The 15,017-nt window shown below is 42.1% G+C and overlaps 1 protein-coding gene across 7 annotated transcripts; it reads right to left on the reverse strand.

The window, feature by feature from the left end:
• Positions 1–563: 563 nt before the first annotated feature.
• Positions 564–14,896, reverse strand: LOC110978420 (uncharacterized). 7 transcript variants are annotated; one of them, XM_087131585.1, is made up of 8 exons: positions 14,773–14,806; positions 14,304–14,422; positions 12,543–12,687; positions 11,454–11,576; positions 11,124–11,228; positions 10,533–10,646; positions 9,387–9,527; positions 564–3,842 (listed from the first exon to the last, which is right to left on the reverse strand). In XM_087131585.1, the coding sequence occupies exons 3-8, from the start codon at positions 12,681–12,683 to the stop codon at positions 3,768–3,770; spliced, it is 699 nt and encodes a 232-aa protein (XP_086987711.1). In that variant the 5' UTR covers positions 12,684–12,687; positions 14,304–14,422; positions 14,773–14,806; the 3' UTR covers positions 564–3,767. The 7 variants fall into 7 exon arrangements, with proteins under 7 accessions (XP_086987711.1, XP_086987710.1, XP_022089104.2 ...); XM_087131584.1 differs by lacking the exon at positions 14,304–14,422 and having other exon boundaries at positions 14,773–14,890; XM_022233412.2 differs by lacking the exon at positions 14,304–14,422 and having other exon boundaries at positions 12,543–12,579; positions 14,773–14,829.
• Between the last annotated feature and the right edge of the window lie 121 nt (positions 14,897–15,017).

The raw sequence follows: 15,017 nt of genomic DNA on the forward strand, positions 1-15,017 counted from the left end.
TTTGAGTTTTCCATAATCCACGGAGTGATGTGTCGAGATTTATCTGTTCTCTGGTTCTCTCGTATAGTCAAAGTTTTAGAACTGATCGATTTTAGCTAGTGTATTCTGTGCACGAAACATGATAGCCTAAGTCAAAATTCACAAGCAGTCTCCCTACAGACAAGGCCACATTTCACCAATTTATTCACAATCACAAAGACTTGCTAACTATACAAGTACTCAATTATGAATCACTGTCTGTGAACAGCGAACCCTGGATTTGTCGTGGACGGGGGATTTCACCCCCCCCCAAAAAAAAAAATTATGCCCAAGCCCCACTCCCCGTTGCGCCACAAGGGACTAGAATGTATGATTGTATTAGAACTTATAGATGTACATGCACACGTAGGTGTAAGAATATCTTCGTTTTTTAGGAAGTAAAAAAAAAAACAAAACAAAAAAAAAAGGCTCAAGCACCCTCCCCCCTTGGGTATGCCACTGATTGTGACTGTCACTCAATCGATTAGATTTTTAAAACCACAGCATCAACACAAGAATATACTGAATGCAAATTTTTAGTAAAGTTTTTAATAAGTTTCTGAACACTGTAACTCTTTTATTTACACAAATTCAGTGCACAACTTTTGTAATAATTATAAACATTTGGCAACTGCACAAATATGTTTCTTCATTCAAAATTGAACATACACAAACAATAAAAATACTGAAGCACTCTTGCATGAATTTTGAAGGCCGAATATATAATGTTAATACTAACATGGGCAAGAAAGGCATGGGAAAAAAACAGAACCGGAGTGACTTGCAATATAAAACTGACTTCAATACTATTCAAGTTGCATCACTTTGAAAACCTCTCAAAGCATTTTAGAGCCAAATAAAAAATTGCTTTTCTAGAAAATTTTTCTATGACAACTAGGAAGATCATCAAGAAAAGCCTAACAGAGGGAACAGTTCATTTCTACGAAAGCCAGGAGTTCTTTCACACCCATCAATTAACACTCTTAGTTTCTGTTCGGTCAAACCATCTGTGATTCTGTTTCTCCACATGTAACATCTGATTCTCCACCAATTTATTCAGTCAGCTTGAGTCAAGCCATTCAAATTAATATAAGAAGGCCACATCCATGTTGGTATGATCCCCTCATTAAGGTGTTCTGGATTTAACATCTGTATTGCACATATACAGCAAAATGATGTCACACAACCTTTGCAAGTCGCATCATCATATACATATGAAGTACCTTTGTGGGGAGCAAAGTTTCCTCACCTGCCACAGTTGTGTGGGTTTTATGCTATGCAACAAAAAACCACATAGGAAAGGAAAATAACAAGTTTTAGTACTGAACATGTGTGTGAAATGTGTGCAGTGAACTGGGGCTATTTTACAAAGACTCTTGGATCACATTCAAATGTTACTGCGGGAACCAAACAAAAACACAATTTGGCTTCAAATTTTAAGCAACTGTTTTTTTTTCACAAAACTGGGGCTACGTTGAACCAGGGGTAGGTGGGGGGGGGATTTGACACTGCATGAGGTTTGAAAAATGCCCTAGATTGGACAAGTATGTGTTTGGATCAGTTTTTTTGACTACAGGAATTTTCATTTGTGGCAGTCACATGACGTAGGCACAGCATGTGATCTGGACTGAATTTTGTGGCTCTGCTCAACACAAGGAATGAATCCTTGAGGATGCTTACTTACATCCTTCATGAGATCAGCATTTAAAGCCACTTGAAAAAAACAGAGAAAACAACATGAAAGAGGCCTGCTTGACACTTGATCGTTAGAACAATTGTGATTGATCTTGCACATGGGGTGGAAGTGAAAAATGTGCTGCCTCCTTTAGGCTACTGGGACCGGATGAGAACTTACTCATTTAGCCACAGAGGACAACATGGAGCATTCCAGGGGTTAAAAAAGAAATAAGGTAGGAATTTCAAATTATTGAAATGGACTTCTGTGTCCAATCTACCTTCCTTTTCACACTTTACCTTCTAAAGGTGCTACAGGACCACATCTGATTTTTGTGTAAAAAAATAATTTTTGTGATTTATTGTATATGTCACACTCTTTGGAAGCAAAAGGTCACTAGAACTTTTGACAAGAAGCTAAAGTTAACTCTTTCCCTTTTTCTTTGTTTGACTTAGTGTATGGCACAGATCCAATAAGGAAACAGCTCCAGAAATAGTTACAGAAAGCTTAAGTTTTACAGAAAACCAATCAAGATGAACAGTGCCCTCATGTGTCAACAGATAAAAACAAAACCTCAATCAGAGGGTAATAATAAAACGTAATAACTGGTAACAAAAAAAGATGGGCAATCCATCAATTTCACATCATTCAGTAGTGTGGGCATTCAAGTGTTTGAATATGCCCTTTAATCTTGACATAAGGAAAGGAAACTGTGACAGCAGTCCCTCCCACTTCTCATCTCTCATATCCTGCTTATTCATAGCTCATTGCCACAGTAGCTACACAAAGCTTGGTATTCACTGGTACTCTCATCTGGCGAGCTTCACCGGTGCAACAACGTTCCCTGGCAAAGAATCTCTTTTCCCTCTCTTCCCCCCCACCCTCGACACACTCATAACTTGGCAAGGTGGAATGCATGTAAACTTCTGAGGGGAAAGGGGCTGCAGCCAGACGGATCTCTTCCAAATGTCGAGTGCTTTTGTGCTTGGGTTTTGCGGGCGAGGCATCCCGGCACCAACCTGTGCCAGGGATTTTTGTTGTGGGGAAACTACTGGAAATTCAAAGGTCATCAAGTTGGTTGGAGGGAGGGATTACACATTCATTTGTCCCTGGTCAAGTTTTTTGTCTCTCTAGTTCTTGCTGTGGAAGGACCGCTGGCAAATGCTGGTTGGCCAAGTTGTGTGACCATGCTGTTTTAGGGTGCCCCAGTAGTCAGTGGAAACAAGCCCCCTTTTCTCCCCTCAGCAAACTCAGGCCAAGGAACAGTAACCTGAAGTTTGAAGTGCCCCTCCCACAACCTTGCCCTGCCAGGACTTTAAGCTAACATAAGGGTAATTTTAAGTTTTAAAATAATAAAGATCTGAAAGTCACAATTTGCAATCCTCTGTTACTTTTTCAAAAAAGTTTGATAAAGACCATCATAGTTTTAAAAATTAATGGGAGGATGAGACTTAACTTTCATTTGTAAATAAACAGCCTCAATGAAGCACAGGCACTTTTTATCCATTTTGCTATGGGCACATCAACCCCAATGATGCAAATTCAAAGCTTCAATTCAAAGACTTCCCACTTGGTTCTGATAATACCTTCAAAAAGTTCTTGGATAAGAGGTGAAACTGGTAACACAGGTAAAATCTAAGAAATGGCAAATGGCTGTGTTGACATCTCTCCCTGCTCCAATTATAATTGTATATGCTGCACATTGAAATTAACAGAATTTGTGTCAAAAACAAGGTTTAAAACAGGGTTTCCATTGCAATGCCATTTTTAAAGCAAACTCACAGTAGCCGTGCTGACTAATACACTCTCCTTCAGCATTTGATTTGGACAAGCTACAATTTTATCAGCAGACGCCCGTCACTACATCTCCAAAACATCATATATCCCCTTTTGGCAGTTCACAGGTCAAATCTGCTTTACAGGTATAACAAATGTACAGGAAACAAACATTCTTTTGTCAAAAGCCTCGAGGTCTGCTTTGGGCAACCTTGAACCTTGCCAAAAAAATTGTCTGTGTATCACTCTTGGCAATAACTTGCTACTTCAGCAGAAAGGTGACTGAGCCTACCCATTTTTAGTTTTCATTGAAGAAAAGTTCACTGTCTAAGACCTTGTCAAACCAATCCTCTCCAAGTGTTGACTGCAAGACCTGTATGCATGGAGACAGAGCAGGGAAGAAACGGGAACAAAATAAGGAAACCATTGTCTGAAATTTTAATGATGCCATATAAAGCCAAGGAGACTTCCCACATTCATCATCGCTGTGCTATCTGTATCTCAGGATGTCTCTCTTCATCAGACATGGTCAGGCATCTAGTAACTCGAAGCACCCCCGTTTCTTTTGGAACGCTCCAATGGGAGTGATTCGCAATACAGTGCATCCTAAAACATTTGGCTCAAAGTGACACCTTCTTTGCTTTCAGGGGTTGGTATCTGTCACATGTTATTCTGCATTTAATCTTCAGTTTTTCACTGCTTCCTGCAGTATCACACAAATACAAATACACATGGAAGCCTCGCCACTTAAGTCATAGTTAGTCACTCACAAGTTCAGTTTTAATCTTGCAAGTCCAAAAAGCTGCAGAGTTCATGCATAAAAGGAACACTGTTTAGTATTTGCCAATATGGATTTTTTCCATGATGCAATGCCTTTCCTCTGTGGAAACCTCTTAGTGGGGTACCTCTATGTGAATAACTCCTCACAGAAAGCCGCACATTCATGCTGGGAGCAGGCAGTGTCAACAGCTGTTAGTGGCCAGACGGCAAGGGACAGCTAGGAAAGGGGTATTTCAACAAGATGTTCTTGGAGGGGTCCTGGGAGTATCAATCCAAGGATGATAACTTCAACTGCTACGTACACTCTCAGTGTACAACTCATTTTTGTTGACGAGATTGTCTTCCTTTGACCATAGCACACATAGTCATGCATTACTTCCTTTTTCAAGGAAATTCCCCCATACAATTTGAAGCAATCAGATCACTACAAGCAAAGACACAACTAACTTGGACAAAATTAAAACTACTGTGTTGCAGTCCAGTCCTTCTGCAGTTGTCAGGAGGAAGGAGATCAGTCCGCCAATTAAGGAGGGTTGGAGACGCAAAACCAGACAAAAACTGGTCTCAAGGCGACTGCGGCTTGATTCCCTTTGATTTATTTCCAGGTGCCAATCAGCAATGAAAGTGTAACCAAAAAGAAACGAAAAACCCTGGCATCTAAAAGTTTGCCGAAATAGGTATGAACACTAAAGCCAATGGGAAAGGGGCTAAAGTTATCCCCAAAGGAGCCATCTTCCTGTTACCGCCAGCCAACCAAGATGCAGGTCTCAAGCGTGGGAACTGTCATTGAGAAAAGCCCTGAAACTTCTTAAGTCCTGCCAAAATGTAATACAATGTAAGCGACTTCCGGCCGAAAGGGCGTTGCTTTGATATAACATATTAAGTCTGCACACTGCAAGGAACCCTCATACCCATGCACTGATCTCATGCCAGAGATCGGTAGGACAGAGTTCATATTCACATTAAAAGTAATTATCTCACCAAGGATCTCCCCAGACCCCTACAACTACAACAGTGCAAGGTGATAAAACCAAGCTTTCTCACATATTCATAATATACGTTATAACTTGCACTGTAATGATTAAAAAATATGCCTTTTGGCAAATCATTACCCGTCGGCTTGGGGGAGGGGAAGCACTTGAGCCTCAGAGGACAAGTTTCCCTGAAAGTGAATACTTTCTACAGGACGACCCATAAAAAAATGCAACAGTTGCAAAAAACTGTCATTGTGAAAATCTATTTTAGACACATAAAACTGGTATCATAAAATGCACCTGGGCTTAAACTTTGTTTGGGTACCACTTGTGAGTTGATTACTTTCTGTATGACTGGGCAATGAATATTTCCCTGATGTGATGTTAAATAGCTGCTGCATGTTAGAAGCTATGAACAGTGAAAACTGGTCCTCAACTTACCTTTGAAAACAAGCCTTTCATAAATGTTTATTCAACAGGAAAAAAATCCTTATTCATCTTTTAAAGTTGTAAAACAGCCTTTATACCCTGTCTACTGCCTTGTCGTGTGGCCAATAGATCAATCCAGTAACTCAGTAAGCCCCGCCCACTATTAACATGGGCACATAACATGTATTCTTCTCCAATGCCATACCACATGTTTCAGCCACATGCATCATACGTGCGCGGATGCATGTCAGACTTTTGTGCACACATGCCGGACACAAATCATGGTTGTGATTGGTCAGAACACAATCAGGTGAGGCTTAATGGATCGGTCTAGTCTCCAATGCCTTCCACATGTCTACCGCCTCGGTTGATGTTCACCTGTCGGTTGATGTTCATCTTTATCTGGGGCTTGGGTGCGTATTATCTGTTACTGCTAGTCTAATTAGATCTTCAGATTTCAGCATAGTCCATCTTTCGCAGCTTCCATGTACATCTGCATTTCAGGAGGGTTATCCCACAGGAAGAAGTCACACAGCACAAGGTCAAGTAAGAGTAGTGGCCATCTGCGTCTCAATTAGCACGACCACCCAATTGCGAAAAAGTCCATCCATCATTTGTACCCACCAAATGCAGGAATTAAGCAATGGGACGAATCTCATTGAGCTCTAATCACTACTCGCCAGCAATTAAGCAATGGGACAAATCTCATTGAGCTCTAACCACTACTCACCAGCAATTAAGCAATGGGACAAATCTCATTGAGCTCTAACCACTACTCACCAGCAATTAAGCAATGGGACAAATCTCATTGAGCTCTAACCACTACTCGCCAGCAATTAAGCAATGGGACGAATCTCATTGAACTCTAATCACTACTCGCCAGCAATTAAGCAATGGGACAAATCTCATTGAGCTCTAACCACTACTCGCCAGCAAAACGTGCAACAATTATTATTTTACATCACCTCACTTAAACTGTCATTGCTCATTCAAGCAAAAAGGAATCAAACTTCAGTTGGTTTCTAAATGAAGCACAAGCGTAGCCCATTTTATGATGCCAAATTTATGTATTTGTATTGTGGATTCTCATAGTCACAGTTTTTGTAACTGCTGTGTTTTGTGGGACACCCTGTAGAGTAAAAAGAAAAACTACAGTTCCACACTTAATGCCCCACCAAGTGTTTGATATAAGTTCAGCGCTTTCCAAAGTTTTCTTTTAGACATAACTCTAGTCAAATACTGACGTTAGTTGCGACAAATGCTAATTACGCTCTCCAGTTGGAAAAAACGGAAACAGCCCATTCTGAAGCCCAAATGTTCCGGATGGAATTATAACTCCATTTTTCGATGAGTAACTGCAGGTGCCTCCCTGTGAGTAATCACGGTCCATATTGATTGGAAAGAAGGAAAAAAAAATGACAACAACTGATTTAATTCACTTGCAGACAAACCACCCTTTACCGGGATCGGTGTAATGAAAGTGAGTAATCAGACAGTCTTATCAGGACCACTGATAATTAAGGCCGCGTCCGAAACGGGCTTCCAGAGCTATGGCTAGGTCTATTGTCTACGCGTCTCCACGCATTTCCAATAGAGTGAAGACCTAGACCTAGCACTAGACAAGAGATTCGGATGCAGCCTGAGTTATGTGCGGACAACTGCCATTAACAAACCATCCATCAATATCTATGAGAGATTTCAAAACAGTTTAGCCATGACAATGTGAAAAGGATGGCAACAGACACCTCACTGAAGTTGAGTGTCCCGTCTGCCAACATATCTCATTTGTACTAGGTCTTCTGCAGGTCGCAAGCCAATACAGTCATTCTAACTGTCCACTGAACACTAAATGTGTCTGCGGTAAATGCAGCGTTTGAACTGTGAGAGAATTCCATGATAAAAGGACACCACGTTCCCTCGTCCCTCTCCCTCCGTGTTGTTTCAAGAGATACTTGAATGGTAACAGTGGCGGTTTATGTAATGCTAGCACTGACATGAAGCTAGCTATGACAGATTTTGTTCACATTACGATGAAATTGTTTGCGTAGTTCAACTCAAGCATGTCCCACACAGTGGAGCTCTGACGTTACCAGGAGTGTAGTTGAGGCCATCGCAAGTCCAGTCACAAGTCATGTCCTAAGTAATAGGATGAACAGCGTTAACAATGAGTTGAACATCTTCAGGCTTAGCTTAAAACTTGACGACCTGTAGTAGGGGTTAGGACTTGTGACAGACTCAACTACAACCCCAGTGGTCAGGCTGTGTCATGTTCTGTTTCTCCACGGGAGTCCACAAACAGCTTCACGGCCAACCTCTGTTCCGTCTTTTGAGATGAACCCCAAAGTTGCTCTTCCGCACTGCACACAAATTCCCATACATCAAAGTACACACTCAGAACTGCACGTCCTTACAACCATATGCACTACATGCTCTGACCCATGACACAGGCAGAACAAACAAGACCCGCATGCCCTGTGTGTGAAATATCCAATGATTAGAAGTCCCTCAGTGACATACATGTAGGAAACCTTTTGAGTGGCACATCAGTGTATTTTGGTAACAATTCCAAGAGCTTAACTGGCCAAGTGCCAATTCTGCAAATTTCTTTATTAATGTCTGCTGGGAATCCATTACTGTCTACAGAGCTTTACAATAAATCTCACGTCGACTATTTTTTCCTCAAGATTCCAAGAACATGAGCACTTAAATCTAAATGCAGGATGTCACAGAAGCCAACCTGTGGATAGTAAGGGCTACATGCGTCAAAGAGAAATTCTGCTTTGTCACCTAGCAACAATGCCCCGTGAGACCCAAAAGCTGTATGCAAATGCTTGTTTCTATATATGTTGGGCACGGTGTACGCATGATTCGATTGTTTAACCTGGGGGGAGGGGGCTGTATGGGAACCTGACGTACAGCAGGTAAGGGTACTTGAGGGTTGATCCAACCTCTCTCTGTCAACAGGGAGGACATACTTGTGTCCACTGCACAGAATCCTTAGATCAATCCCAGGACAAGATTGTCACACCTCAGGCCCTAGTAATGGCAGAAATGTTGGCTTCACAAAGTAAGGCCGAGCTGTTCTGAACATGCGCTGGCTGCATGTTTCCACCACAGCTGATGGGGCGAGGTGGAAGATGCAGATTGCAGATGTGTCCTTTCTAGAAATTCAAAAGCCAGGCGTAGTCTCAGTGAACAAACCCTGTGTAATTCTGACTATGGCACTGACTCAGCCCAAAGATTACAAATATATGCATGCGCAGTGCTTCGGAATCCAATCTATCACTTGACACATCCCTCAGCTGGTTCTTGTTAAAACACAAATTGTGACAGGGAAAAAGACTTTTACGGGGAAGTGTCTATTAGTCTTTTTTTATCCAAGTCACATTTCATCAATACTTTGCTGTGGGTATTCCTGGGTGACAGCAAACGATCAAATGGCCTTGCACTTTTTGAACCTCAGAATGTAAAATTTTACAGTAACAAAATGATCTTGCACGGTGGTATTCAGGATATGCTTCAAGAGCTGATTTATTCCACTTTTGAAGGGGGATTCTGATATTTTTGTCTTCTCTGTATCTCTACAGATGAAAATACAGATACCGTCAGAATATCACTCGCATTGTCACTAAAGCTACTGTGCCCCAGCGAAGGTTACGTGTACATAAGTGTACAGATGTTGTGAACTGTGGCTAAGACTGAAAATGTAGACGGAAGTGGTAAGCATACATTACCTCGACTGACTGGAATGAATCTGTAATTGATGACCCTGCCGTTGCCTCTTCCCCTACGGGGGCTGGTTGGGATGTCTCCAAAGAATTGGTTGCATTGTTGCCCTCGAAGAAGTCCAACTCTGAGAACTCAGTGAAGTCATCCTGATGTGTCAGACAAAAAAATTAAAACAACCAAAGCAAAATTCACAAAAGGATTATCTTTCTAAAAAAATCAGTAAATAATCATAAAACAAGACACTTTTGAAACATGGAGATTGTGCTTGCAATTTTGAAATCCTGCAGGTGCAGACACTGTGTCTTGATTAACACAAAGGTTGTCATTTGACATTCACTGCTTTTATGTTCAGAACACTTCACAAAGAAAAGACCACAAATGCACTCTTTGTTATGCCGCAATTAGAGAGTTCTGGCTGTGGCTAAAAATAATACAAGCGCCTATGGCAGCCGCTGCTTAGTGGCTGAGCCATTCCCCATACATGTGTCAGTTACTTTCAGTCACAGCAGCTACTTCCAGACACACCTTAGAAGTACCAAAAATTGGTGTGCAGAAATAATTTTGTACAAAAATCTTAAATTGTTTGACTATTATACATGTACATCACATGAGGTCTTGTGAATGTAAATCAATTGCCCTTAACTAAAACCTTTATTGTTTTGGCCAGAAATCTTGCTAAATGAGACAACATGTATTGGTTATTTACAAGAGATACAACGAGATCTAACATGTCAAACCCAAGGCCAAACAGCATCAAAGTCTGAGGCAAGTGAGGATCCAACAGAGACACTGTTTAACGAGACTGGGCTCCTGCTGTCTCAGTATTGACGGTTATGCTGTTGACTCTTTGATGCAACAAGGCCCCACAGATTTGGACACCTATTTTTATGTTCAGGAGCGTAAAGATGAAGGCTGAAAGCAGCCTGACAAATCACAAAACACAGAGCTAAAATTCCATAAGCCCGGCCCACTTAACACTGGCTCTTTGTCTGAGGAAGGCAGAAGCTCTTGGCAATGAACCAGGAGCTTGTTGCATGTGAACCAAACCACAGATCACTGATCGTGATTCAGATCCGTGTGAAACAAACAGGTCCTAACATTAGCCAGCAGATGCCCATGGATCAAATCCCACAAAATCCTACACAACTTACATGTACCTCAAAGCTAACACCCTCTGCTCCTATCGACTGACTGAGGGGTGTATGCTGCCCGTCCTGCTGGCTAGAGGCTGACTGGGAGCTGGTAGACATTAGCTTCTTAGAAGACTATAAAAGATGACATGAGATACATAAAAGCCTTTTCAGGAGGAAAGCCTTTAAAATCCATTCTTACATGAAAGGAAAGGGTAAGGATGTGTGTACAAGCATGAATATCAAGGATAAGAAAGCAGAATCTGAGAACTGTTGTAATTTGCGAGCAACATCCAGGAAGCAGTGTTTAGTCACAACAAAACCAAGGAAAAACATTTTGAGACGATGTTCCATATATGCATGAGTGAAATGATGGAACTGCAGCTATGCAAGATGAGCAGTCCGCAGTTATTCTGGGAATCAGGTGGACAGTGGGCAAGTCAACCTTAGTTGGAAAAGAAGAGAGTATCACAAATGAGTGAGGAACAAGCTGAAAACTGTCCCAATGTGAAGGAAATTCCGCGCAACTCCGAAACAGAAGAAGATGGCAATGTAAACTCTGACCAACAGTCAGAGTTGGTGAACTGAACATCAAGCCTAGCACCCAGTTACCTCGAGAGTTGAAGTCGCAGCAGGCAGTGTGACTCCCATGTGTTGGTGAGCGATGGAATGCAGCTGGGAGGAGAGACTGGATACCAAACCAGTTGAGTTTGGTACCTACACAGTCATACAGTAATAAGTAAAAGTACATTGGTATTATCTGAAAGGTGCATGTGCTTCAAGTGATGATAACATATACAAAGGGTTTTTATGTCAATGAAAAACTGGGCATGTAACAGAGGAATGAGGGAGAGGCTGATCAAAAGTAAGGTTAAATGTGGAGAGGGGAACAATAAATGAAGATGCTGAGAAAACCTGAACTCATCCGTACTTTTCACCCACCTTCAGGAGTGAGAAACACTTCTGTCTGAATTCATCATTGGAGCTGTGACTCACAATTGTGGAGACAGCCTCAGTGATGTTGGCAACAGAGCATCGGATGTTGTCCTCCTTTGCCTTTAAATTCTAAGGCAAACAAATCAGTGAACACAAACAATTTTATGCTGAAATGTTCACACCAGAGGAAATGCTTGTTGCTGCCTTATCACGAATTCCTTTCAAAGAACAATTTACAAACGACAGGAAAATTCACTATACACATTTTTTTTCAATGAAGGCTCATTTATGAGATTGCTTCTCTTATCATTCACTGCTGTGTAGCACACAATCCTGTAAAACAGACGGAAACAAAGAAAGTACAGTATAAACATACATATTGACATGTATGGCATGATTTTAAGAATTTAATTGGGACAATGTTTCACCACACTACTACCCTTGAGCTATAAGGTTCCTCATTCTACCTACTGTGGAGTTCCACAACTCAAGGGGTACTCTCCTACTTTCAGCCCAGCACCATTTCTAAAACACAAATCTGAAAGTTTTTTGACGGAGTGAGAACCACCCATTTGACGACAGCTTGGGTCACTCCAGCTCAACCACCCATATGACGAGAGTTTGGGTCACTCCAGCTCAACCACCCATATGACGAGAGTTTGGGTCACTCCAGCTCAACCACCCATATGACGAGAGTTTGGGTCACTCCAGCTCAACCACCCATATGACGAGAGTTTGGGTCACTCCAGCTCAACCACCCATATGACGAGAGTTTGGGTCACTCCAGCTCAACCACCCATATGACGACAGCTTGGGTCACTCCAGCTCAACCACCCATATGACGAGAGTTTGGGTCACTCCAGCTCAACCACCCATATGACGAGAGCTTGGGTCACTCCAGCTCAACCACCCATATGACGACAGCTTGGGTCACTCCATTCCTCAACTAACCCAGCACACCAGGATTGCAGTGACAGTGTGTGCACTAACTGAGTAATCGCAATGCCTTGCCGATGCATGGGAATTGAATTGAGATTGACAATGATAATTGTGCAATGCTGTTACTACAGAACTTAGAAGTCACATTACACTTACCATAACTATAGATGGACGTACATGTAGCTTTTGCAACCTGAGGTCACAGTGAGGTGAAAACACTGTTAACTTGTCGCAATGTAGCAGTTTGTATTCACCACAAAAGGTCACAAAGCTCCCAGATGTCACAAAGAGTTGCATCTATCTATTGTATAAATCGACAACTAGAATTAGAAGTCATTACTGCATGCATGATAGGTGGTACACGCGCATGACATGCCTCTTTGTAAGTCTTACTGTCTTAGACTACTAGGGTGTCGTGATTTGCCAGATGCACAAGTGCGTCAAGCTGAAGAACGTGCATTTGAGTGAGGTGCCACAGCAGTTATAGCCTCTCTCAGATTAGTCTATTGTCACTTCGACAAAAGAAACATCATGGAGACCATGCATAGCCTTGGTGACCACTTTGCAGAACACTTGCACAGTGTGCGCCAACACCCGGTCTCACTGTCGCATAGCACTTTTCCTCACCACCGCATATTCTCCGTGATGTAAGCATCTACATCCTTCGGAAAGCGCCATCTGTTGTACAGAGTAAGGAACTGGAGCAGTGCGTAATCTTCAAACTTGGAATGCTGCATCGAGGTGGAATGAACGTGGATTTTTCTGCGTTCATTCAGAACTGAATCTGCTTGCCCTGATGAAGGTACACAGTTACCAAAAGCTCGGCAATAAGATAAATTAAGAGCACTAGTAACTGTATTTATTTCTTTCAGTATTCTGATCACGGTGCTACGTAGGCCTTCATATTTCTCAATAAAAGAAATGTATGAGTTATCTGGGAACAGGTCTATTCGTACCTTGGACAACTCGTACCTTGGACAATTCGTACCATCAACTCGACTTAATTGCACCAACTTGTACCTTTGCAAAGTTGTACATGTACCTTGGCCAACTTGTACCTCCAGTATAGACAACTCGTACCTTTGGTACGTGACAACTCGTACCTTGGTCAGAGCTTATTACTGCTGCAGTCATCATGAACAGTTTTTGGTTTCTCAGTCACAAGTACCTTGCTTAGAGCTTATTGTTGCAGTGGGGTCAATAAATTGGTTTCTCAGTCACCTACTTTGCTATTTTCAGCTAGGCCTACACTGCTTCCCGTACACTCTGGGAGGCCGATATGCTTCGACGTCGTTCATGTGTGTCAGGCCTAGGCATCTGTGGCAGAAATCAATCAAGGCTTAAATATAAGCCAATTAAGTCAACAGAGAAGAAATGTCTCTGAATGAGAGAGTGCCATCATTTCTCAAACAAAAATATAATAAATAATCAGTGCTCTGAATTATGCAATTGCCAAGCTTTCAGTAACTGGGTACCTTCGTCAGGGCAAGCAGATTCAGTTATCACGCTCAGCTCTTAATGTAGCCGGCCGCCTCTATCCAAAATAGGCCCTCATTTTGGGGCTTTTTGTGAGAGAAATACCCGAACTGGAAATTTTCAGTCCCAAATTTGGGATTTATAGAAATATTTGTATGATCCTTCCTGATTATGGCACGTCTTATTGTAAAAACCCCCATGGGATCACAAAATATTGATGAGCTTGCACACAGAAATACAACCATTTGGTGGAATGCACCCATCGGGTTGTTTGACATCCGTCACTTAAACCAATGGCGCACAAATGCCCATGGAAGGATAATATGCAGAAAATCATGCTGTCACTGTGTTTCTCTCCAGGAAATTTATAAAGGCATTTCCTTGATATGTTCCTTAAACATGTCAACAAGGAAAAATGAGAAAGTTAAGTGAATTGCGAACCTGAAAGTACGAGACGTCTTAACTCACGGTACGAGTTGCCCAAGGTGCGAGCCGTTCAAGGTACAAGTTGTCCAACAAACAACATGCCCAAGGTACGAGTTGACTCGAAAGCAGTTATCCTATGGAGGAATACCTCCATGGTTGTCCCAGCAACATCCATTAACCACCCTCAGATATGTCAGACACACCCCATCACCCCCCCGGGACCCCCCAGAACTAGAACTGTGGGGTCCGACGTCTGCTCCTCCGTCTGTCCGTGGGAGCGGGGCGGACTTAGGACCCCACAGTTCTGGGGGTAGGCCTACCCCCCGGCATTCAGCAAGAAAGGCAGGTTAAACATATCCCTTCCATCCTCCTTTGATACAGTAGCGTTCATATTTTTTTGGTTGATGTGTACTACGGTCAGACACAAATAATGACTGATTTAGAACAGAAAAACGCAGTATCAAAGAAGCCGGTTATTGTTTACCATGATCTTGCATCTCCCACATGTCTCTGTCCGTTGACATGGTTGACATCTCATTTTACATGCAAGGTGAAAGAACCAAAGGTACCTGAACGACGATTAGTGTGTTACAAATTAAAACCCATTCCGGTGGGAAGAACGCGCTAAAAAGGGACCAGGCTATAATTTCGCTGGTCTTTTCAGGGTACCAGCCTTGGGGATTTACCTTTTACAAAATCTTACCCCCAACTCATCTAAGCTGTAATTCT

This window comes from Acanthaster planci, unplaced genomic scaffold (assembly GCF_054643075.1).
Source record: "Acanthaster planci isolate LZ-2023a unplaced genomic scaffold, COTS_SCS Contig2, whole genome shotgun sequence".
In the NCBI taxonomy this organism is placed as follows: Eukaryota; Metazoa; Echinodermata; class Asteroidea; order Valvatida; family Acanthasteridae; genus Acanthaster; species Acanthaster planci.

Excerpts from the sequence above, each read along its gene's own strand:
- LOC110978420 (XM_087131584.1), bottom strand. The coding sequence starts at position 12,683 with ATGCAACTCTTTGTGACATCTGGGAGCTTTGTGACCTTTTGTGGTGAA. Across the intron at positions 9,528-10,532 it reads GTGTTAGCTTTGAGGTACAT|GATGACTTCACTGAGTTCTC; the intron begins GTAAGTTGTGTA and ends CTGACACATCAG. Across the intron at positions 3,843-9,386 it reads ATTCATTCCAGTCAGTCGAG|GTCTTGCAGTCAACACTTGG; the intron begins GTAATGTATGCT and ends CCATGCATACAG.